Raw genomic sequence first — 25,735 nt, forward strand, 5'->3', positions numbered from 1 at the left:
ATTTTCAGGGATAAATATTTCACACTTATTTTTTTCTTATACACCTTTAATAATGTTCACGTTAACCATTAGTTAGGGCCATTTTCGTTCCATGTGAGAGCATACCTAACAGTAAATAAGAAAAAGGCATCCAACTACCCTAATCATATTAAGTGAAAGTAAATGAAGACAGAACGCATCGATTTCTCTCGAATCATGGTCAAAATCACGCGATAGCACTCGCTTTCTTTCACTTATGGCTTTATTTTCTTGTAAGTGCCTACATACTATGTTCAGTTAATAAAAGAGGTAACCAGCGCAGCCTATAATCACTTGCTGGTGGAAATATTTCAACTAACTTCACTCCCATCCATGGAGACAGAATTACTCGACAGCATTGCTACTTCCGCTTCTAAAATTAAAATAATGCATGAATTTACCGCGACTTGAAATAAATCAAATATGTACAGTTTCGCAATTATTTTACATATTCCCATATTTCCCCGTGTAGCACTTTCTTACTACCGCCTTGGTAATTTTTTCGATGCTTTCGTGAACGATCGTTGTTTACAATCATAGAGGTATCTGGAGGGGGCATAAGCGCTCTGAGGTGAAGCCAGGCATAACCAGGCATAACGGTACTTTTGCGCATTTAGCCATCATGCTCTTCCCCGCTTCGTCGATTTGCCGTAAGCTTACATGTTAAGTAAATATTGTTTTTTTCTGAAACCAGTGGCTACAGAGGTCGTATAAAGGTACGTAAATATTTATTAGTGTGTTTATTTTCATGGATATTACTATCTACATCCGGAAACATTCCGTTAGGCAGATATATGCTATTTAAACTTTGCATTCGCAGATGGTTTGCTGCTCGGCTTACGGGTGCAATAATCGCACGGAAAGGAAGAAAACAGGCCTTACTTTCCACCGGTGAGTAAAATATAGAATAAAATAGTCAAAAAAATGCAATATAACGTGAGATGTTCGCTACACCTGATACATATTGAATTTGTTACCTACAACGTGCTCGTGTTTGGGGTGCCTTTTAATGCGAATAGTTGATAATGTTATTAGTCAACGGTAGTAATTAAGTATTTTATTTGTATTTTAAGTGTCATGTTAACTATTTTGTTGCGAGTATAATATTTTAAGTGTCATGTTAACTATTTTGTTGCGAGTATAATAGTAACGATGGGAAATAATGCGACTGAAACACGTGTCACACACATCTTTTAGATGGCTTGTAAGGTATTATGCGGAGTTATGTGGTGTTCTGTAATTTTTCAGTTAAAATATTGAAGAAGACATAGCAGTTATGAGGCAATTAGGTAGAATACACTTCATTGTTACAAAGAATATGCAGGCAGTTAACAATGTCAATTTTCTCATAAGTCCAGCTTCTGCCCTTTGTAATTACCTTTAGGCATCACAGAACACTGTTAATTACGTTATTTGGTTGTCATTCTCAGCATATGAACTTTACGGGGCAGGAAGTGGTAATTATTGCTAGTACCTTAATTTAAATACATTATCTATAGTAATATTTTTTGGAATTGGTGTATTTATAAAAATAATGGTTATTGTACAGGAAATTTCTTTCCACCTATACATATTCACTTTCGCAGCCTTTCTACTTTTTTCAGGATATCCTTGGAAGTTTGCTGGTCCTTTTATTAAGCCATTTCCGAAAACCTTTCACCATTTACTTTCCTGTGATGAATCATGAAGAGTGGCAGTTGCTCACTGGAAAAATTATGAATTGCAATCGCCTTAGCTGTTTGCATTTCGGTTTTGCATTTTTGGCCTCACCCATGCATTGTGTATGTTTACATTTGCTGTTGATCTGCCAAAGTTGAATCTTGTACTTGAACAATGTGAAAATTTTTTGTGTCGTGAATTAATCTTTTTGTAATTTTCCCATTAAATGAATTTTTATGCTTGATTTTGTTTTTCTTTGAAAATCATAATATTTCGACCTTTTCGTCAAGTTAAATTTAGAGGCACGCACTTAGACAAGTTCACTCGCGTGCAAAGGGGCATTACTTGATGTAGTATGGATATTTTCCAGGGGCTTGGGTAGTAAAAATAAAATAATTTGTATCGAAAACGTAGTGATTTCGCAATCCTTTGTCCGTCAATCTTACTTGAGCATGATCAACTGCGGACGTACGCACTCGTAGTGCATTAACTTGCATTACGAGAGGTAGCACCGTTCTTTTTCGGGGGCTTTGACAGTGAAAATGGAATTATATGAAACAAAGTCGTGAGTTATTTCTGCGTAATGTCGTAAAACTTATTTTAACTTCGGGTTCGGTCAATATTTCTATCGTACAGGAGCAGTTCATGACGAGTTCAATGGTGATTACTATGTTCGTAGAAGTAACGACGGTGCATAGCAACATATTCAATCGATCTTTAATTTCCGGATTAAGATTCATTAAGTTAAAATTAATGCAATTTTCGAATTGCCAGCCATTGTTTAGCTAGTAATATTGAGTCAATTATGCTTGACTAAACACCTCATTGTCCGTTGATTATTGTCTTCCTGCAGGTCACAACGGCTATGATCCAGCATAAATTTATTCTTTGGGCATGTATTACTATTTATTTTCATCGTACCTTTCGCGAAAAATGCCTAAAGGTATTATTTAATGAGTTAAAAGCAAAAATTTGTCGTTACCCCGTAAGACTCTGTGTTATAGCAGGGCAGCGCATCATGGCTAAATGCGCAATTTGGCCACGCCCCCCTGGCTTCACTTCCCGCTATTGGAAAGGATAGGGCGCGCCCCCTCCAGTAACCTCTATGTTTACAATATATTGCGCTTAGCGACAGTCATATACGTATTTATGCCGCGAAATCTGACTCTTCCATCGGGAGTCCGGGACGTCAATTTCTAGCAATACTGAACGAACATCAATCCATGCTCGACAATGTTAGGTGAAGGAGACAGCTAATTAGCTGATACGCGGTAGGGCAATGAAATTTTTTACCGTCGCCGCCGCATTCTGAAGTAGTTCGCCCAGCATTCTCACCGGGAAATCACGTCCTTTCGCAGGCCTAGCCTTTGTGTGTGCCCTCGACAGAGTTTTTCTTCGTAACGCTAGGTGCATTGTATTTTGGAGAATGGGAATTCAACGAAAATTTCAAAATTACGCTCAATTTCTTGTCTATTTTTTGCAGTAGTCACGTGCTTATTAATTTTTATAATCTTAAACAAGTCACATGTTATAATAATTATAAATCAATTCTCTAAAAGATATTATAAGGAGGATTTTCAATTATTCGCCATAAAATATGAAAAAAGATTAAAATTACTTAATTAATCATAGGCTGATGATGGATTCAAGAAATAAAAAAAGGCAACTGCTTGACATTATAATGTGGTATACCACATTATAATTTCTAATTATGTGGTATACCACATAATTAGAAATTTTCCTAGCCATCAACAAGGGCAGGCAGAAGAAAGATGTAGCAGTGACCTTTGGAATACCATCATTCACCATGATATCTATTTTAAACAACCGAGGAAAAACAGAAGAAACTGTATATCTAGGCTGCACAAATAAAAAAAACTAAGGCAGTGAAATACGAGAATGGAGAAATTATGTTTAGAAATATAAAACTATTGTACTTTCCTCCGAACACTATTAGTAAATTACAACCCTTAGACCAGAGAATTATTTCTTAGGTCAAAAGGCATTAACGAAAACAGCTAGTGATTTATTTATAGTCAAAATGACATTAAAAAGAGCTCATGGAATTGAAAACATTATTTTGAAAGAGTTTGAAAAAAATTTTAAGCAAACCCAATAACTAATGTCTTTTCTAAAAAGGCCTCTTGAACAAGTTACTTTTACTTTTGTGTAATCATAAAATTGTAAATATATGTTCACTTATGCATGCATATATGTTTAAATATATGTATTAATATAATGGCTTAAAAGACAGTAGCACCTTCATTTCCCAAGGATATGAAAAAATGGTGCCTACCACTAAAACCTCTCTATAGTGAACCTCCATCCATCAAATTGCCCAAATTTTGGTCCCCTCCATTACGATGTAAAGAGGTTTTACTGTATATGACACTCTGACGGCAATCTTGACTTCCACCTCGAAAAGATGTCCACCTTCACCCTAATACGGGCAAGCTGAGTCTCTCGGACTCATCACATCACGTTTTTGAGAATGTTATTATGTTATTGAAATGTCAGCGTGGCGTAAACTTTTGACTTCTTCTGATTGTACATTTTTACATAATTCAAACTTCTTTCAAAATGAAAGTAGCTTGGAAAAAATTTTTTTCCCTCAATTCCAACAAATCTAGCCAACGTGAGTCCGTGGGACTCACCACGAGTCTGCTTCTTCTTCCTTCCTTCTGTGCTCACATATCCTTCACCACTTCTGAGAGTACTAATTTTATTGAACCATTGTTTATAAATAATGTAGCCAGATTATGGCAAATATTTTACACCATTAACACTACGTTTTTATATTTACAACATCATAAAAAAAGTGCGAAAGATCCACAGAGAAAAAAACATTAGCCTTGACCGGGATTCGAACCCAGATCCCCCGATTTCCGGTCGAGTGCTTTAGCCAGTTAAGCTACCGAGGCGTCATTCTTCCCTGTGGATATTTTTCGGACACTACCGGACAAGGTGTTACTGGACTGCTGAGCATATGCTGCCACAAGCAGTCCAAATCGGCAAATGATTTTTTCTCTGTGGATCTTTCGCACGATTGTGCATTGCGGGTGACTCCCGTAAAAGTTACCACCGCGGCTAGTCACGGTATACTTTAAACTAGTCTAGAGCGAACACCTCTTTGTGTTCTATGTGCGGGCCTGCTCTCCGGCTGTGGCGCTGTGTGCACGATTTGGACTGCTTGTGGCAGCATATGCTCAGCAGTCCAGTAACAACACCTTGTCCGGTAGTGTCCGAAAACTATCCACAGGGAAGAATGACGCCTCGGTAGCTTAACTGGCTAAAGCACTCGACCGGAAATCGGGGGATCCGGGTTCGAATCCCGGTCAAGGCGGATGATTTTTTCTCTGTGGATCTTTCGCACGATTGTGCATTGCGGGTGACTCCCGTAAAAGTTACCACCGCGGCTAGCCCCGGTATACTTTAAAATCATAAAAAACAACATCATGCTTAGATGATGTCTGATTTTCTTCATGTTTGCACTCATTCTTCTGTAAATTCGACTTAGAATGCCATTTTTGCTACACTGTGAAGAAAACAGTACCATAAAAAGTGCATGTATTTGAAATGTTTTGCTCAAATACTGGCATATGCTTCATAGCATGGCAACAGTATTTGGGATTGCTTAGGGATTATCGAAGACGGTCATCATTGCATATGCATAAACAGGTTGGAAGATGTACGCTTGTTTTGGATTATTACTAACTGCTGGCCATTTGAAATCCAACTTTTCTAATTATGAATCTCTAAGGGAAAAATTCTATCTTTCGTGCAACAATGGGGATGCAAAGGTTCAACTTATATTTTACGCTTCTTGCGTTTTGATACTAAAGAGACGCATGTTGAGTGCAGAATAAATGATAAATTGGCTCCTATCTATGACGTAAGGAATGAGACAAATGACAACCTAAAATAGTATCATGTTCCAGGTGAAAATCTTACAGTCGATGAGCAATTAACACCATTTCGATATTATTACCATCAAAGTGAGACAAATATGGCATGAAAATTTGGTCGATTTGTGATTCCAAAAATTATTTTCCCTTACTAGGTATTCCATACTTGGGTAAAGGTGATAAACAACCTCGTAATTTAGCCTCGTCTGTAGTTCTATCCTTGACAGAAAATTTTTATACAGAAATATTACTTGTGAGAACTCTAAGGGAAAAATTCACTTATTCACACACTCACATATCACTGACCTTGAACTGGCCCAGATACACCTATCGAATGGATGAACTTTAGTGGGGACAGTTTGAAAGAATACGAAATTTCTACCTCCTGCGTTTCCTCCAAACAGGCCCAGACCAGACGGTTCAGCACTCTTTGGTTTTAAAGAGTACGCCACATTAGTTTTGATTGTTGAAAAAAAATAGCGTAATACTTCTTTCCACAATGCTCCATTCTGGTGAAATAGGTCACACTGAGAAACCAGAAATAATCATGGACTACAACGAAACGAAGGGAGGAGTACTTCCTTGGACCAACTTGTTAAATACATTTTATGTCAAATGATTCTTTTATGTACAATTAATACAAAGTGATGTGAAAATTAATATTTTTCATTGCTAAACAGTTTAAATGAGAAGCATAAGTAAAAAGAATCCAACAGACTCACCTTATCCGATTACGTCAGAAAAATATGTTGTCTGCATTAAGGTTAAAATGCTCTAAACATGCAGTGAATTCATCACCATGAAATTCTCCAAAGAGAAAATGCAGTCTCCTACAAATGAACCAAACCATTCTGCTAACACCTTCTAAATATCAGCTGTAATGGGGTGCTCTCATAAAATTAAAATAGTATTTTTTTTTACACCTATTGATAGACAAGTTAAAGCCATTACTGCATGCAAAATATGACTTAATAAATTTCAATCTTTTTGTTCCCACAGCACTTCCAAGTTTGCGAAAATAATAAAATTATTTTGTGCAACAAGAACGTCTTGTAATTGATGTGATGTCAGAATGTGAGTAAGCAAATTTGCTCCATGGCACTAACAAACAATAACGGAGATAATGTGATTCATATCTTGAAGGGTGTTCCAAAAACGGGTGTGACAATGAGTTTTAAAGAAGCTCTCACGCATCATTGTAGCTGTTGGTGATGTTTCTTCAGGTGTGTCCAGCAACTATCATGCAAAGTCGTGCAACTATCCGAATTAGCACAAGAGGTACACCTGAAAAAACATCACTAACAGTTTTTAAATTTTATGTAGTACATATTGCGTAATGGTTGACTCCCACTTCATAAGGCTCACTGTGCCGGTGTCCCACGGTCAAATTTGCATCAAATTTTGATACAACGGATGCACACCGTCTTCCACGGTTAAAATTTCATTCAACTGGCTTTTGGTCCAATCATTTACATTAAACTCAGTATGGTCCAAATGGATAGGACAGGTTCTAAATTTCCATCCAATTGTATGAAACCAACCAATCACAGGGCCTTTGACAAAAAAGCATCACCAAGCACAGACACACAGGTTGAACTTATTTATCGTCTGCATATATATTACTAACATAGATATAAAATTCTCGTGTCACGGTTTTTTGTAGACGAACTCCACCGAAACGGATGTACCGATTCCTGTGAAATTTTGTATGTTCAGAAGGACTGAGAATATGTTGTAAACCATTTCTTTTTATTCGTGAATAATTTAATAATTTCCATAATAAATACACATAAAGTTTGTTTTTAATGCCTGCAGACCTTTTTCTTTATTAGGATCGCAATACAAGAGGATGTGTTTTGGAAAGAATAAAAGATTTACATAAGGCATCCATCGAGGCTGAAATTCTACAGGTTAGCTTTGTGGAGGCTTTGTCGTGTCGTCGGCAGAGATGGAGAACCTCATCCGGTGGGAAACCCAAAACAACTTCAACAGCGTCATACACCTCAGATCTTTCTTTGTGGAGGACTTGTTATCACCAAGCGTGCACACAGCTGGAGAAATGACAACCAGTGAAATACTAGAGCCGCCCATTTCGATCAATATGATTATATAGTCAAAGGACCATTTTTCGATTAGGATAGAAAAAAATGTGTTTTCAATGCACATTTATGGCAATATTCATAACATCATCTAAACTACAATGCCCATCATTTATTAATAACTAGTGATGGGTCGATTCCAAAATTTTAACGATTCCGATCCAGATTCTTACATTTCGATTCCGATTCTACCGATACCGATTCCATCAATTCTGATGCCATAGGCTCCAAGAAAAATATCACTTAATTCCAGGCAACAAGACAACCACTTAAAAAATTATTACTCAGTCAGTTGACAAAAGCATCTTTCATATCATCACCATGTAATTAAAATATGATAGATAAATTTCAAAACAGAACATACCTGAAAAGTGGTGTTACCTCATAGGTATTACTTTAGAATATTAGCACTCATGTTTAAATTTAAAATAAAAGTACATATCTCCTTTAATATCTCACCTTTTATAGTAAATATTTTATCATTATCAATAATGTCTCACAAATTTTATCTCCTTTTACAGATTTTAAATTTTTGCTCAGAAAGCAAAGCATCGTCACACTGCCTGTTGCGTTTTACATCACATATTTTTCCTGCCGAACTAAAATCTTTCACTGAACACAATGGATGGCGGTATGGCAAGAAACCTTTTCACTGCTAATTTCAGCCTTGGGTAGGAGATGCAAGTCTTCCAGAATTTCCCAGGGAAGGAATTTGGTGGTTCTTTGGCCTCGGGGAAGGAATTTTAGAATTCTTGGCCAAGAATCGAGGAATCGAACCGACCCATCACTATTAAAAACATTTTCCTTGTGGAAATAAACTGCCTCACATTTGTATCCTCGCATTCTATTCTGTCCTCAACCTTGCTGATAAGGGACAAGAAAATATCTTCAATCATCGTGATGTATTAGTGTCAATAATTTATGGGAACATCAGCAACTAACTCTTTCTCCAACATGGTTAGAACGCCCATTCCAACGCTTTCATTTCCTCTTTCTGGCCAAGGCCAAGTCTAACACTCCCTCTGTTTTTTTTGCCTTTTTAATGTTCAAAAGGAGTCCACAGACTCTGCTAGAAAAAGAAACAATCCTCCACATCACAAGCTTCCACATTTTTTTTACATTAATATCGTCTTTCGTTTGTTTTCCATCTTTTGGTCCAAATGAAATGCATTGACATATTTAATGCCGATTTAGTTTGCATTCCTTAGGTCTGGAAGAGAGACATACTGAGATACTCCACATTGTTCTTGATCTAAAATATTTTAATCGATACAAGAGTAAAATATATTTTTATTCAAAGAGATGTCACAATATTTATAATTACATATCTGGTAAGAATCATCTTATTATTACAAATGCCATTCGTAGTAAAATCTATTGCATCAAAATGATTTTCACAGATTAAAAACGCTGTTGTCATGGTTATTTTCTTCATCAAATTGTCACAGAAAATAACTTTAAGCTAGATTTTCCTCCCTTTCTCTTCCTTTGGCTTTTGACTCAGAAATCATTTATTAGGCTTAGCTGTGGTTGTACTTCTAGACAAAGGCACAAGGCACCATTTGTAAGGCATGACTGATTCCTTTCCACTTCAGTTACTCACAAGGACTGCAACTGGGACAAGTAGTGTACTGGCACCATGGAAGCATATTGTTTACTGGACTCTGACATCACGCTCACTAAATATGGCGATGGATCGCTTCCCAGTCAGCACAAAAGATAATTTAGACAATATTATTTCGGTAATTTGGGTCAAATTTACCCTAGTAACCTTTACCCTTTCTTTACCACGTAATTACTCGGGTGCAGAATTGCCAACAGTGAAGTATAAAAAATATACAGTGAGGAATTTACTTAATTGTATGAGGTTGAGAAAAGTTTAAAGTAGAAAAGTAAAGTTCAATATAACCACAGCGACGCTGTAGTGATATTTTTCAAATTATTTTTGATTTAATTTCGCAAATAGTTTCACATTATATACACACCATCGATGAAAGCCTATGGTCATTAAAATAAATTCAAGAACTTAAAAATTACCTGATTGTTTTTGTAAATAAATAGAGAAGAGTACTAATTTTCATTGGATAATTATTTTCCTTAAAATAATTTTATGAAAGATCGAATTCACATCTTCACAGTTGGCTGTTTTGGATCCTCAACTGCGATTTGCGACTAGTGGACCGTAACGTTGGCCATGAGTGGACAAATAAACAATGAAGGAGGAATGTTGGTGGTTGTTTTCCGGAATTGCTGCGTAGGTAACATTTTCTTACTCACAGAAAATAGCTTTAAGCTACATTTTTCTCCCTTTCTCTTCCTTTGGCTTTTGACTCAGAAATACTTTATTAGGCTTAGCTGCGGTTGTACATAGCTGTGTTGTGGTTTATTAGCTGTGGTTGTACGTGGTAAAGAAAGGGTAAAGGTTACTAGGGTAAATTTTTCCCCAAATTACCAAAATAATATCCGTCTAAATTACCTTTTGTGCTGACTGGGAAGCGATCCATCGTGGCTTAGCTGTGTTGTTTGAGTAATAAAACGTTACCTACACAGCATTTCCAAAAAAAACCCACCAACATTGATAAAAGAAGCTGTGAAAATCTTCATACGAAAAAAAAATGAAGGAGGAACATCCTCATCATGGAACCAATTTTATTTCGAAGTCATAGGTTTTCTGCTGTTTATTTAGTCCCTAATTTCAGGTTGTAATGAATTTTAACACTCAAAATAGGTTTAGGAATAATAAAATAGAGCTTAATTATGCATGGGTATTTCGCATCAAAAATGCGGTTGTAAGACAGTCATGTTAACTTGCATAATAATTAATAAAATCCACTAATCTGGTAGAGATTTTTGTCATTATAAGAACAAAAGACTTAGTAACGAACCAAAATGCAGCAAATAAAAATGAGGTGCTCATTACCTTTAGCTATCAATGAAGAGATTTTATTCTTATAATTTACATGAATGAGCCTTCATTGCGACATCTTCATTTTCTAGCCAAATTTCCAATATTCTATAGCCAATGAAGAGGTGCGATAGAATTTTTATTTTAGGTATTACAGCGTTTGGTCAAATCTTACAATTGTCTTCGCAAAAAAAGTATTTCCAGTAAGCCACCAAATGTTTACCAAACATTTTCAAATGAGTAAATCCTCAAACACAGCACACTATGTACTGTACCTTTATTGTTTATACAGTAGACTTTCATTAATACCAACAATGTTATTACGAAGCAAATTGTTGGTCCCGACGAAAAGGCCTATCCAATCTATAGTAAAAGAAATGTTTTCACTAAATTTTCGTTATTACGAAATTACGAACTTTAATCCCGGTCCCGGCAGTTACAAAATGAACTTTATTACGAAGTTCCACCGATAAGCAATGGCACTTAAGTGGATATACACTACGCTAAGTTTTAATGATTGCACCACGTTCAAGTTCTCCTCATGTAATGTCCCCAAGAGCATCAATTATGGTTCTTTCTTCAGTACAAGATAATCCAGTATACGTGCAACATCATATAATAAGCTTCATTCCTGTGGAAACATGGTTACGCACTCATTAACGCTCGTAAATTGGACGCACAGGTAGTCCTCTTTCCACGCACATTAGATTTACGAACCGTCAGAGATAAGATAGCATTAAAAAATTTCAAATTTCGAATTTGGCGCCTTATGAAACTAAAAAATACTACATCTATTACACATTGACATTAAAAACTACATTTATTTGACATTATGTACTAAATATATTACAGTAGACTCTCGTTATTACTAAGTTCAACGGACCGAAAAGTTTGTAATAACGAAGTTTGTATGAAAGTTTCTTATAGGAATCTTCGAAAAACACCGTATGTGAGTAATGGGATTCAATTATGTGGAAATACAGTAAAACTTTGATTTTACGCAGTTGGAGGGACCGAAATATGGGCACTGTGTAAAATCAAAGTGTGTAAAATCAAGAGTTGGTATTGAGGAGGAGTATAGTTTTCAGGATAATACTAGCTCATTATTGCTCGGAAAATGAAGCCTAATAATCTTATGTACTCAAAAGCAACACCACAGATGACGTGTTACCTTAAGAGAAACAACTTTACATTCCTGAACAGTGTTTCCCATGGTTGAACAAAATGGTTGAAATGCCAGCATTTCTGGCACTAAGATTACTTCTGTTACCCAGGAGAAATTTCGGAATGGTGATACTAAATGGTCGCAGAGAAGCTAATTTTCGAAAATATTCTCATTAGAAGCAGTTTTCAGGATATCCGTTTAACCACCAGCAGACAAACAAAGATTGGAGATTGCAGAAATGAGATACCTGAGGATAGTCATCCAAATTAACCCCATTAACAGGGTGCAAAATTTTGCTAATACTTCACAAAGGCTTTACACCCTGTGGGCCTGGGTTCAAGTCCTGGCAGTAGCAGAGACTTATCAGAGATGGCCCTATCCCTACTTGAGTCTAATGTGGAGGGCACTTCCAGTGCACCACTCTGTCCATCAGATGGGAAGTTAAGTCCTGGTCCCTTTTGAGCTTATCATTACAACCTGGCTAATGCCAACATAGGGTACCTATCCCCCCAGCCCTTACTTCATGGCGCTAATGACCCCAGTTGTTGGTTACCTCCAAATAGCATACCATAGATAATACGGAGCACACAGGACCCGGGATATTCGGAAATTCAGATTTTTCCGGTGCTTAGATCACTTTTTTTTAAGTGAGCTATTTAAATGACCACGCAACTGCCGTCATGCCGCCCGTGATGGATAAAAAATGACTAATAGTCTTGAAAAATTAACCTTCTTTATAATTTATATGCATTAAAAAAGCATTTCCCCATGAAATTTTAGCATTAGTAGATTGACTCTTCCGGGAATAGCTTCTCTGTCGGCATTCTTCCGCGAATTCAGCGCCGGGACCTTCGACTCACAAGCCGTGTGACTCACAATCAGCTTCACGTAATATTTTGCTTCCCCATATCTGATGACAACACCGGATACTTTTTGTATTTCAATTTAATGGTACTAAGCCATTCCTGAGTTTAAAGGGACTGCCTTATCACTCACGTCTTGAATTTGACTTCAATGATTACATGACGATTGACGACGCGAGTTATTCTCCGAGGGCATTAACTCCCGTTCCGTTAAAACGCCTGCCACCAAGCGGAGTTAAGCTAATAGCTATTCAAGTTCCAACCATGTTTAACTTATACCGTCTGACAATGAGATACAAGTTGAGTCGGTTCTGATAAGCGCGCAGCGCAAGCAATTTTCCCTCGCCTCCATTTGTCCCGCAGATGTGGGGTTAGCCTGGGAATGAGACAATGCAGGCTGCTTTTACCATCGTGTTGAATCACCATCGACTTACGTCCATACTAGAAGTACGACTATCTTTTTTGGATCACCTTGGAAGCCAAAATTTTGGCACGGGAGTATTTTTAACGACTCATTTCGCGGTTATATTTCGCTGGGGCGACGGAAAACATAGCGTTGGCAAAATTCTAGAAAGCCTTGCGTTGGGGATAGATATTCCGTTGCTCATAATAGGGTGGTTTCCTATTATTTTTTTATTGCCTGAATCGAAAGATTATTACTCCTGGAGTACGTATTTCACGCTTTTAGATTTTTAAACGACAATATCTATTTTTCGCGATTAAATGAAAAGTGAAAAATTTCAAGCGCGCGAAAACGCGACGCATAAGTATGAATGCCGGGAAATCTCTCCTTTAGTCGTATTTCTGGTTCCCCCTCCTGCCCGGTGAGGTGACCTTGAGGCGAGGCTTAGCGCTGATACGTCGCAGGCTGCCAGCGGGTAGCTGAGTACCTACCCTGATGGCTAGTAGCGCTTGGCTTAAATAAGGATTATTAATACCTTATCAAACGAGGAAAACTTTCCGACCTTAGCCAGTTTTAATAAGTGATTATTAAGACATGTTTCCCTGAGCTCTGCGCCTCATGCATGCATTGGTAACCTCAGACGATGCATAACTCCTATCTTCTCCTATAGAAACTAGGTCCCTGTGACGTCACGTGGAGTGGCATCGCACGGGCGCCAATCTGGTCCTTTTCAAATGAGGATAAAAATGGACCATTGCCATTCGTTTAAACCGGCATTTCTAAAACGAAATAATTTGTATATTTTGAATACACTAATGGTGGGTAACGAATCGCAATTATTGCCTTTTGTTTTCTTTGATGAAGGAAACTACCCTATTGTGGATATGAACAACGTCGATCAATAAGTCGAATAATAAACGAAAGGTGATAATGTTAATATCTCCAGGGATCATGTCTTAATCAAAAGTAGTTACGCATACACGGCGATTGCCGTGTGTTTTAGGTTTCGATATCCTTCTACGGCGAATTTGAACTAAGAGCGACATTCGCGTTCGTAATGGAGCCTGAAATATTACTGAGAGGGCTCACGGGGAAGCAATAATTAGATTCGCGATGTATTTAGTTTCACACTCAACAGCGCGATGTCATTTCAACGGTTCCTGTATTCATTTTTGCAACTCATTGAGACGAAATAATAACCTAACTGCATATTGCTCTAGTCGGATTTTCAAAACAAGCCGAAAGACAACTGCGTAAAATCAAGATTAGCGACCTCTTAGGGGCTGGGGTTATGCTGCGCAAAATCGAAAAACTGCGTAAAATCAAGAAAAGATGTAAAATCGAAGTTTCACCATTGCAATTCCCTATGCTTTCCGGCCGGACTTGAGTGCCGCTGCGTAAAAACGAGACTTGATGTAAAATCGAAGTGCGTAAAATCGAAGTTTTACTGTATATATAAACAGGAAAAATCGTTGCAGTTTCGGCATGCAGCATGACGTAATCGAGGGTTGATATCCTCCCGAGTACAGTAAGTCCGATTTACAAACTAGATGCGTTCCAAGACCTGGGTCCTAAGTTGATAAACCTACGGTCTCGCCGCCGAGAGTTGTCCAATGACAGGCAGAATAGTCTAGGTCGGGGCAGCGTTGCCAGGTGAGAAAGTGAAATGCCTATAAGGGCCTCCGTGAAGAATGGAGACGGAAAGGGCGACGAGCGTGAAGGACCCAGTGGAAGAATCACTTGTTTTGGGGATTCGAAGAAAGGGATTGTTTAGTGGATCAGGCTTATTTCGCTGCTCTGTGTGCATTTCACAACGTTGTATAACTAGGCGAAGGTGTGAGGTGCGTTTGGGGGACAGCGATTGGCTGCAAACCGTGCTGGCAAAGGGTTATCCGCACCTCCTATTGTGCCGTCATCAGACCGGTCGTACTGTATGCAAGGCATCGAGGAGTACGGTTATCCTGCAGAATGCAACACTTCACAACAATCGTGTGCTAACTCACGATTGTGACGAATTGATCTAGCTGGGCGTGCAACGCAGCCGGAGATGAAAAGAATCGCTCTCTGTGGCAAGGAACAATGGACGAAACGCTGAACAGTTCCTAACTTCACACTGGAATGAATGATACTTTGTTCAGATTATGTCCAGAGTACGATTTCCTCTACGCCGGACGGCGTAACAACGGCTATATCAGCAGGTGCCAAATTCGAAATTTTTTAATGCTATCATCTCTGCAAGTTCATAAATCGAATTTGCGTAGGAATAAAACTAACTGTACATCAAATTTACGAGCTGCAATGAGTCTGTCACCATGATTCCCCAGGAATGAAGCTTGTTATATAATGTTGCGCGAATGGTGAAGAAATAACCATAAATGACGCTCTTGGTCACAGTACACGAGGACAACTTAAACGGCGTGATTATTAAAACTTAGCGTAGTGAATATGCTTCTAAATGCCATAGCTTATGCGTGGAACTTCGTTATAAAGTTCATTTTGTAACCGCCAGGACTGGGACTGAGGTTCATAATTTCGTAATAACGTTTCTTTGCCTATAGCTTGGATAGGCCTTTTAATCGGGACCAACGATTTGCTTCGTAAAAACGAGAATTTCGTAATAACGTTGTTCGTATTAACGAGAGTCTACTGTAACATATTATTGCATTGATCTGGTCATTGTTTGCACTAGTTTCCACAAAATTCTTATTCAGCTCAGTCTCCATCTCCACGTTGTCTGAATTTTGCTCCAATGCCCTCGCTTGCTTCACCTCCTCCCCTCTATCCTTTGGAACCCAAACTAAACTAAATGCTCACCCCAATGCAGCCACGCAACGTGCATTAATTCACTATTTCACCTTTTTGCTGTGCCTGTACTCTAGAATGCTTTTCTGAAGTTTTTCAGAAAAGCATTCTAGAGTAACTGAAAATGGAGCAGATAGGCTTGCAAATGTGAGTTCCTGCACATCAAACACAATATCAGCTAGCATGACACAACAAAATTGAGCTATTCCCCAGATGCTGTGCTCCAGTGATCCTGGGTAGCATTTAACCACAATCCCAAAGTAGATTAATGTGTTGACAAATCAGTAATAATTGTGGAAATAAAAATCATTACTCAATATTGTAAGGCGTTAAAAATACGGTGGTAAATCTACTGGATTATGTTGTGCTTGTGGAAAAGTAAAAATGCCGCAATAGGTGCCACTACCAGACCCATTGCGCTAATTAGTTTCTAGGGTGGGAAATGATTTTTAACACTTCTTGGCCAACGTTAAAAAATCTAAGTTGTTTTCAAATTGCTTTGTTTGGCACAATGCGTATTGTACACAACAATTACATGCCCACTTACAAAGTATTATATCATAATACAGTAAAACCTCCGTACAACGAATTTGAGGGGACCGGGAAAATCATGACTTCGCTGTAGAGGGTTTCGTTGTATAGGGGTAACGAGCGGGTTGCGTCTTCGCATAGGCACAAAGAGTTCCGTGTGCTTTACGATGCAAGTCGAGTAAATTTATCAATCTTGCTTCATTCGCCATTAAAACCTTCCCTAGAGTGATGATAAACAATTTTTATTTTTTACCTTCTAATACCGTGGCTATCACCGCGTGATTTTCAATCTGCGTATTTCTTATTGAAATTACTATTTTCATCATCCATTCTGCTCTACGTCTCATCGCTTACTTTAACTATGGCCTGAAATTTAAGGAGCGCCAAAATTAATGTCAAAGGATCACGTCTTAAAGAGTGATCCATAATTTTCCTGAGTATCTAGTCGGCATTATTCTTTGAGTGCAATAATTGAAGTCGATATGAAATGGCAGTTTTGTGCAGCAAATTTGCCTGAAAGAGCAATATTGACCAAAGACTTACGAAATAAAGTGCATCGTTGGCATCCTATTGAAATTCCGGTAAATATCTATGTTCGTGACCGGTATGTACTAATGTCTATAAACGACGATGGAAGTTAGGTGGGACGTCTTAGTTACCGAGAGTAAAATCGTGGAAGTTGGCAATCGAAGTAACAATGGCAATCTCAGATGATAATGCATTCAGTATGACCGATACTCCTCTCAGGTATGACTTAATAGAAGCTGGACACGATCGGTATTCTGCTGGTACACCCATTCCTCGGTGCCAAAACGCAGTACTATCCTCGAGTAAGCCAGGTAATATTTGAATCCACGCTTTGTCGCCTTTCATCCAGTGTTTAGGAGAGACTAAAATCTCCATACGGTTTCAACTTTAGCCCGAGTACCAAGTCCGAGACTTATTTTACCGACCCGAGTTACCCAAGGAGGGGTTGGTAAAAAGGTAGGGAAAAGGAGGGGGTCGTTGCGACAAAGGAGCCCGCCGACGCCCTCGGGAGAGGATAAGGTAAGGAAGGAAATCCCGGAACCGTCATCAGTAGGCTGCCCTGGGCTATGCTCAGCTAAACCAAGCTTACGCAATTACTTTACCCACTGATAGACAAAAAACAACAACAAAGTATTCCCCGAGTATAAGGACAGTTGGAATCGCTGGGAATTCATCCAGTTCACCTCTTCATACTTATTGTTAGTCAATTTTAAGCGAGGTTTGTGGTTTTTCAGTCCTTTACCGAACGTATCTCTCGTATGTGCCATTTGCAGGCCAAAACTATTAAACTGGAATAATTAGTCACTAAAGCACTATCTAACCAATTCAATACGACTTACGTTAGCAATCAGTTACGTTACGTTAGCAGAGAATAAAAACACGTGAAAGAACCTGATCCCACTCCTTTTCGCGTCTTTTATGACACTTGAAGGACTTCTGCCCAAACTATCGATAAATAAACTAAAAGATCCATAATCTGAAAACTCTAGTTGCACTGGTAATATTTCATGCTAAAAATTTGGAGTGGAGATGTTTCCAGTTAGACACAGCAAGAAGTCTAACCCCACGCACGCACTGAAATGAGGAGGAAAGGAGTGGATTTACAACTAACCACTCCCAAACATTTCGTACCAAAATGTCTATTATTCAATAACATTTCCCCTCTGAAAGGAAGAAGAACTACGCACTTAGTCGACTGTTTCTCTACAATGCTGCTGTTATCTCCCCTCCCCTTCCACGTTTCTTCGGGGAGCCCTCCCTCGCCCATTCCTCTCCCCTTCCCCTAACCGAAATCTCATGCGTCTCCGACAGTGCGTGACCCTGTGGTCTGCCGCTCTTCAAGTAACCCAACTTATTTGACACACACCCAGAAGGAGGACAAAATTCATGTATTAGTAATCTGCCTTTCGATTTATCTCTCCTTCACTTACCTCCTCACAAATATAAATACAGCATCGTCTACTGTCCTCGCTGTATATACAGTCAGCTGTCTTGAGACTCAGCCGAAACATTCCATATTCTTTTCAAATGAGTACATTTCAGATAGTTTAAACAAATTTCGAAAAAAAGGGTTTAAATAATATTTTTAATAAATAAGAGACGGTATCTGTTTTTAAGTTTTTTAATCCAAAATTATTCTATTTAAAATAGTTTTGCAAAGTTGTGTGTCTCATCCTTTTTCTCATTTCTTTACTGGCTGCTTGCTCAACCTGCCGCAGAATTTTCAAATTTTCTATTCCATCTTCTGAAGTAATAAAAACTCGCTCCAAAACATCTACTGCATCCACCACTTCCTTCCAACTGGGGCGCACTACGCAATTTCTGGACTCTTCTCTCTCTTCATCGCTCACATCCTGCGTCTCTGTGATTATTTCAGGATCCTCATTCTTGCCAAAAACAGCGAGATCATCATCAATGTTTGCAAAGTCTTCGAAAGATACCCCTTCAATGTTTAACAATTGTGCGACTTCGCCCCATTCCTCCCTCTCCTCCGGCTGTGGGTCGTCTTGGACGTCCATCTCTCCAGGAAAGCCTGCCCTCATGAAGCAATTCGTGATTGCGCTCTTCTCTACTCCATCCCATGCAACACAGAGACGTTGAATGGCTTGCAGGATGTTCCACTTCAGTGACTTTGTCTTCCGTGTTTCCTATTCTAGGTAAAAGATATTCAACCAGCTGCCTTCTATATGCCCTCTTCACGAGGGAAATAATCCCCTGATCGAGTGGTTGCACTTTGCTCGTGCAATTAGGGGGAAAATGTACGACTTTCACGTTTCTCAGCTTCATATCTGATGTTTTGTGAGCGGTGCAGCCGTCAAGGAAAAGAAGAATTTTTCTATTTTTACCCCCCATGACTGCGTCAAGTGATGCGAGCCACTCTCTAAATAAAATTGCCGTCATCCACGCACTTTTGTTATTCCCATAATGGCATGGCAATTTTTTAACATGCTTGAAGCACCTCGGACTAGCAAACTTACCAATCACGAAAGGCTTCAACTTTTCTGACCCGTCACTGTTAGTGCAGAAAAGAACGGTCAATCTTTCTTTACTTCGTTTGCCCCTATGGCAAATTTCTCCCTTGGTAGCTAACGTGGAGTCCGGAAGGAGATTATAGAAGAAGCCAGACTCATCGGCGTTAAAAATGTCTTTGGGAACATACCCAGCCACCAAGGAAGGCAAATTTTTCTTCCACTCCTCCACCACGGCCACGTCGACTGCTGCTTCCTCCCCACATACCCTGAGAGTCGTCAAATTCCACCGACGCTTAAATCTTGAGAGCCATCCATTAGAGGCGTGGAAATCATCTATCCCTAATTTTAGGGCTATTGTTTTCGCCCGGTCCTGTAGGATGGACCCAGATAACGGGAAATTGGCACTTCTCACTTTCGTAAACCACTCAAATACTTTCCTGTCTAATTCGTCATTTTTGCATGACCGAGACCTCTTTCTTTCCGGACCAAATTTCTCAATACCATTTCCCATCTTGTGCCTGTTGGCAATAATTGTGGAAAGTGTGGATGCCGGAATGTTAAATCTCTCCGCAATTGCCGTTTTTTTCTCTCCAGTGTCGACCGATTCCAAAATTTGCAACTTCGTTTCAATGGAGAGTTGTCGGCGTTTTTTGGTGGTATTGGCCATTTTACTGTAAAGGAATAATTATAATAATAAGGAAGGAATAAAAATAACAGAAAAATACTCAATTTATAGAAGAATGAAGAAAGAATAATCTCAAAATATTTTCCAGTTCATACCGTAGAAGCAAGTCCTGTTGTCACAATCAACTCGTGCAGCCGTTTCCACAGGTAATGACTAAAGCAGACTAGGACAGACTATTCCTATATTTTCTCAGCTCCTTGTAATCAGTAAAGCGAACAGGGAATGAGTTCCAGACTTCAATTGTCCTCGCACACAGGAAAGATATTCGAGTCTGAAGAGTCGCATCTTTGTTACTACTGAATCCATTGCGATGAAGATAAAATATGTAAGTTGAAGACTAGCCACATTTTTTATATCATCAGTGATTCCTCGATAAATAAAAAAATATTTGGTTTTGAGCAAAACGTAAATAATGTCAAGTAATGTAAAATATAAATTCTTTTACGTTACTTGACATTGCTGAGCGATGCCATCAGGTATATACCATGCATGAAAATTTGGTTGGTGGGAGTTAGTGACTGGTCAAGTGGGGAACGGGTGCGCTGGAGGGACGTGGCGGGTTGGAAGGGGGGACTGGAAGAGGAATGGTATGATGTGATAGGCAAGGCACCTCAGGCCATTCGTCATACCATGCCACTAGGAGAAAGGGTAGGGTGAAGGTACGGAAGAGGTTTATTGCCACAGGTGATGGGAATTTACGGAAGGGAATAGGATAAAGCGCTAAAACGTAATAATTAGCCGTGAAAGTGGAGCTGCAGTTTTTGAGTACCAATATTTTGTTATCAAAAACGTAGTTAAAATGCTATATCTTGAAGGATCACTGATGATTTTATTCAAAATTGTGAAATAAATTGCCTTTGATTATTATACAATTGCAACAGATGAATTACTTTACGAGATGCAATACTTCAAAACATCAGTGATTTTAAACGGCAAAATAATTTCACGACGTAATAGAAAAATCGGCAGAGAATCATCAAATAAAATGCTTTCAGTCTTACCTGTCTTCCGCAACGTATTCGCCCAATCCGTGTCACAAGTATTAAATTTCTTGGCGATCGGCGTGGAATCCAAAACAGCTTCGAAATTTTTCCAGTTGGACCAGATCCCCGTCGAATTATGGGCGTTCCATAAACACAATGAAGATGGTATCCTCAAACAATCGAGCAAATATATGTACGATCTCGAGCAAACGCACCACTTGCAGGTTAACAGACTACATCCATCAAGGAAAAGACGGTTATATATATATTTGGTGGAGGGGATTCTCCAGATTTTCCTCTGGGATGGGGATGGAGTAGACAAAAATTTGCGCTCATTGGTTGAACACCAATGAGCGCAAATACTTCGCCATAGTAAACATACATTGTCAACTCCGACGGTTTCCACCATAAGAAAAAGTAGGTACAAATAAAGCCAATGCTTCGCTCCCCGTTAGCTGAGAAGGGTGATAGAGGAGTGGATGAGTAATCAGTAGTTCTCTTAGTTGACCATGGCCTTCACCGAGCAAGATCACATTACGGAGAAATCTTCTCAGGTTACCTTTCTGTACTGGGTTACAGCTGGCCGGCTGCCACTGTTACGTCCCCGCCCCTCTCGGTCCATCAGTCATCCGACCCGCTCTCATCGTCCAACTAACTGGGGGGGAGGGGGAGAAAAAGGAAACTCCCCTCCCAACTTCGCTCGCAACAACTCCGAAGAGACATTTGATACGTACTTTCGGAACAGGGGTCACAAAGTGAGTTGATACGAGACAAGCAGATGGTGGCGAGCCAGTTCTACATAGTATGACTTATGGGGGCCGTGATACGCTCTCACGCGTTTAGAAAATATGCATGTGAATCCGAGGGCCCGTTTGAGCTTGCGCCTTTTCCGATGTTGCCGTCGATATTATCTTCATTGCCTTAGCAGGCACGTCAACGGCACCCTCCGCTGCAGTTCTACTTCCTGCTTATTACGTAAATATCTAAGGAAAAATTATAAAATGTAAAATACTGCGTTTATTCTCAATAATTCGTTCTAGAGGGGCACTTTTCCTGTTTTGGGCCCAAGGGTGGACTTCGTTGTACGGAGTTTTCGTAGTTAGGGAGGTTCGTTACGCGAGGTTTTTTTGCGTGCATTATCCATTGGAAGGAACCGGGACCGGGCCATTGACTTCGAAATAGAGGGGTTTTCTTAAAATTTCGTTGTATAGGGGTTCGTTGTATAGAGGTTTCACTGTAGTATCTGATAAAATTTAAATTTGCTTATGCCGACAGGAGCAAGGGTCCTACCGGAGGAAGGCTGGAGAAGAATCTTTCATTATTGGGGAAATAAAGAGAGAAACGTTATTAACCACATTCATTTTTTCCTAAAAACAAATGTGTTATCATTTCTCAAGATATTTAGGTGAAGTATTAGAATTTCTAAAAATGATACCCCAAAAGTGTACCTTATCCTCATATAGTTTTCGAGTTTGTTTTTCCATCGTATTGAAAATTATGCAAAGTATCATTGATGTAGAGAATATATTTTCGTTATTTAAGCACTAAAAATTAGTCAAGCCATTATCGTAAAATAATTAGTAGCATGGAAAGGACAAAGCAAATAAAAAATTTCTATTGAAAGTCTACAGAGAAAACGAGAGACAATTTTATAATCGCAGCACCTCACACCCAGTAGGTATCAATGGCTTTGACGACGATGGGAAAGTGTTCGACTGAATCGTTGGCAGAGAGGCCTTACCTGGGGCCGTATTCTGTACCTCCAAACCGATCGGTGCAGCACCGATTCGTCGGGTGGGACGTCACACCGACTCCCGGCAAGCAGTCGTGCGATTCTGTACGAACCCGATCGGTGCGGCACTGACGTGAGAACGGGATATCGTCGGTAGCCGCACTGACAGCAAAAAGGGGTCAGTACGGCCACTGACTAGTGGGTTTCATCAACTCCCCGCTGCGCATTGTACGTTTTATTTGTTTTTATCTCATCACCGAGTAAATAATGAGGTTTGCTGCAATGTAATCTTTTTCTGCCCCTTTGAATAGGCCACTATAATTACTGTGTCACCATCTATATTGATTACCTTGACAGAAATATAAGATATTGGTTAATAAACATGAGGTTTGCCACCATATAATGACTTTCTCTCATTTATGCTACCACTTTCACTCGCTTGTAATAGGATTTATTTCACTCTATCTTCATTTATTTGCTCCTTTGGTATAAAAAAGATATTTATGATTATATATGAGTTTTGCCGCAATGTTATCACTTTATCTCACTCTGAATAGGCAACTATTATTTCACTCCATCATCATTTGGTGTTTCTCTCGACATAGAAATAAGATCTTTTGATTTAAATATGAAGTTTGCCGCAACGGTATCAGTTTCTTTCATTTACAATAGGCAACTATATTTCATTTTATCGTCAGCCATTGATTCCCTTGACGATAAAAGAAGATACTTGTTAATAAGTATGAGGTTTACCGCAATATTATCATTTTCTCTCACTTGGAATGCGCAACTTATACATATGTATTTCACCCTATCACAAATTCTTTACTTCCTCGTCATTACACTTCTTTTAATTACACCCAACTCCATATTTTTATAACAATTTCCTAACTTGTTCCTCTAATATAACATTTACATTTGCTTTTGAAGCTTACGTTCACATTCCATGGTATGTGATTTTCGTCTGCTAAGGTGTCAATGGCATAACCTTCCATTGATAACATTTAGACGCAACTTACTTAATAACAACTATTCGAGACTCAAATCACCGATGGCGGCGCTGAAAGCAATGACATGCCGTATAAGCGTGTGTAAGAGGCGCACCCCTATTTTGAACATCGAAACTATAAAGAAAAAAAAATTTGCGGCATTTTGTTACCCAATCGTGTGGTGTTGCTGACGTATGCCTGGAATTTCGACAGTCGACTGTCGAAGTGTGCGCCTTTTTTGATAACTATGGCGGTAATAGCGACATAAGAGGGAGTAGAAAGAGTTCCGATCCTCACTTCGCATATGCCGTTGCTCTATGATGCTAATCCTACTCACGAACAATTTTGTTTAAAAGCTCTCGCAGGAGTATTGCAATAGAATGCAGCCGTGGAAAATTTAAGGCAAAACACGACAGGCACATAGCATGAACCTTCCCAAGAGCTTGGACAACAATTGGGGAAATCTGAGCACTGTATGATAATAACCACGTCTTGGATTTAACGGAACCACACTCGGCCCTCCATCGGCCAATACCTCTGCCGTTTTTTTTCCTTCCTGAGACCCCACTGGAAAATAAGAAAACATCAAGTTACAGGAGAACAATAGAAACGTGTTTCATCCCTACCCCATCTCACCAACTGCCCTTTTTCCGTCTACCAGGTTAAATTCTCCTAGTTTCTGGAGGCCAAATGCTAGGTGAGTCACATACTGAGCTCGAGGATAACTCGATATCTTTCAGCAATTGTATGACACGCACGAGGTTCTAAAAAGAATGAGACCTAACGCGACGTATATCTGACAGAATTTAAATTTTTTAAGCCCTAATTGATTAACACAAAGAGTTATAGTTAAAACAAGGCTACTAATATTCAACATAGTCAAAACAGCACTATATCGGAAGAAACAAGCGTAGCGTAAGCGCATTCAAACAATACGAGACCGACTGGAAACTTCAGCCAACGCAAACTGCATGTATCACATTGCTGCACCTCTGCCCCTTCGCTTTGAAGCAAACGACGTCACATGCAAGATCGGACGTGTTCTTCCCTTGCTCCTTCGCTCATGGCCTCGTTGCTTGAAATACGGAGGGGAGGGAGCGCGCTCCTACCCCTCGCCCTCTCCTTCAGCGCTCTTCCCTTATAAGCATTTCCGATTTCTTCTGTCCACCATTTAGTCCAACAATGAACAATGAACACTAGTTCGAATTTTTTAAACTGCAGGTTTTGACACCAATATAATTTTCAGTCGCAAAAATCTTCATATTAGCGTCTGAAGATGACTTTTGAAAAATCAGGTCCTCAGCGTAATGGAAATTACTCAGCAAGACAGATATCGACTATTAACTAGGTATGTCCTTCAAAAATACGCGTTTATCTAAGTTTGATAACCAATTACTATATGCAGTATAAATGCCGCGGGATGCCCACTCATGGCAGTAAATTTAGCGTGCCCTCCGGAGCGAAATACCCCGCGCGATCTTTTCCATGTTCACCTCTGGGGTACTGACGTGACGGCCTGATGCTTACAAGGAAAGCAAGCAGGCGCATTTTAAAAATACGTCACTTATGGAGAAACTCCCCTGCCTGCCGCTTGTTTTTGACCCAGGGTTTCAGATGACTGACTCACGCTGAAAACCAAGGCCACTCAGTTCCTCTTGGGCTTGCGACTAGTGAAGGGGAGTGGGGGAAGATAGGAAGTTTGTGTAAGAGGCGCACCTCCATTTTCGGCTGCAATTTCTGGGAAAAAAGGCGCGCCTCTTACACGCGCTTATACAGTAATTTTCCAATATGGCTGACGCATCGAGGATATTGTTTTGATGAAAACGTAGATGCGATCGAATGAGTTGTCGAGCCACTGCGATGATTAAAGTAGCAAATATCTAGGAATATTTTCCTTGCTTTGAGGAGGTATTTCAATTCCCATGGGCAACGACAAATAGCCGTTAAGATTAAGGCATTAATAAATTTCAGCTGAAATATCCTCTCCTATCTCACGG

The 25,735-nt window shown here is 39.3% G+C and overlaps 2 protein-coding genes across 3 annotated transcripts in view; both read right to left on the reverse strand.

Annotated features, from left to right (window-relative positions):
* Positions 1 to 25,735, reverse strand: part of LOC124164257 (AP-1 complex subunit sigma-2) — a 55,739-nt gene that overhangs the window by 24,169 nt on the left and 5,835 nt on the right. The window lies entirely within an intron of this gene.
* On the reverse strand, positions 18,553 to 20,351 carry LOC124164256 (tigger transposable element-derived protein 6-like). Its single transcript, XM_046541497.1, has 2 exons — positions 20,130 to 20,351; positions 18,553 to 20,020 (listed from the first exon to the last, which is right to left on the reverse strand). The coding sequence occupies exon 2, from the start codon at positions 20,014 to 20,016 to the stop codon at positions 18,823 to 18,825; it is 1,194 nt and encodes a 397-aa protein (XP_046397453.1). The 5' UTR covers positions 20,017 to 20,020; positions 20,130 to 20,351; the 3' UTR covers positions 18,553 to 18,822.

The sequence above is a fragment of the Ischnura elegans genome, chromosome 8 (genome assembly GCF_921293095.1).
Source record: "Ischnura elegans chromosome 8, ioIscEleg1.1, whole genome shotgun sequence".
Classification (NCBI taxonomy): Eukaryota; Metazoa; Arthropoda; class Insecta; order Odonata; family Coenagrionidae; genus Ischnura; species Ischnura elegans.

Excerpts from the sequence above, each read along its gene's own strand:
- LOC124164256 (XM_046541497.1), bottom strand. The coding sequence starts at position 20,016 with ATGGCCAATACCACCAAAAAACGCCGACAACTCTCCATTGAAACGAAG.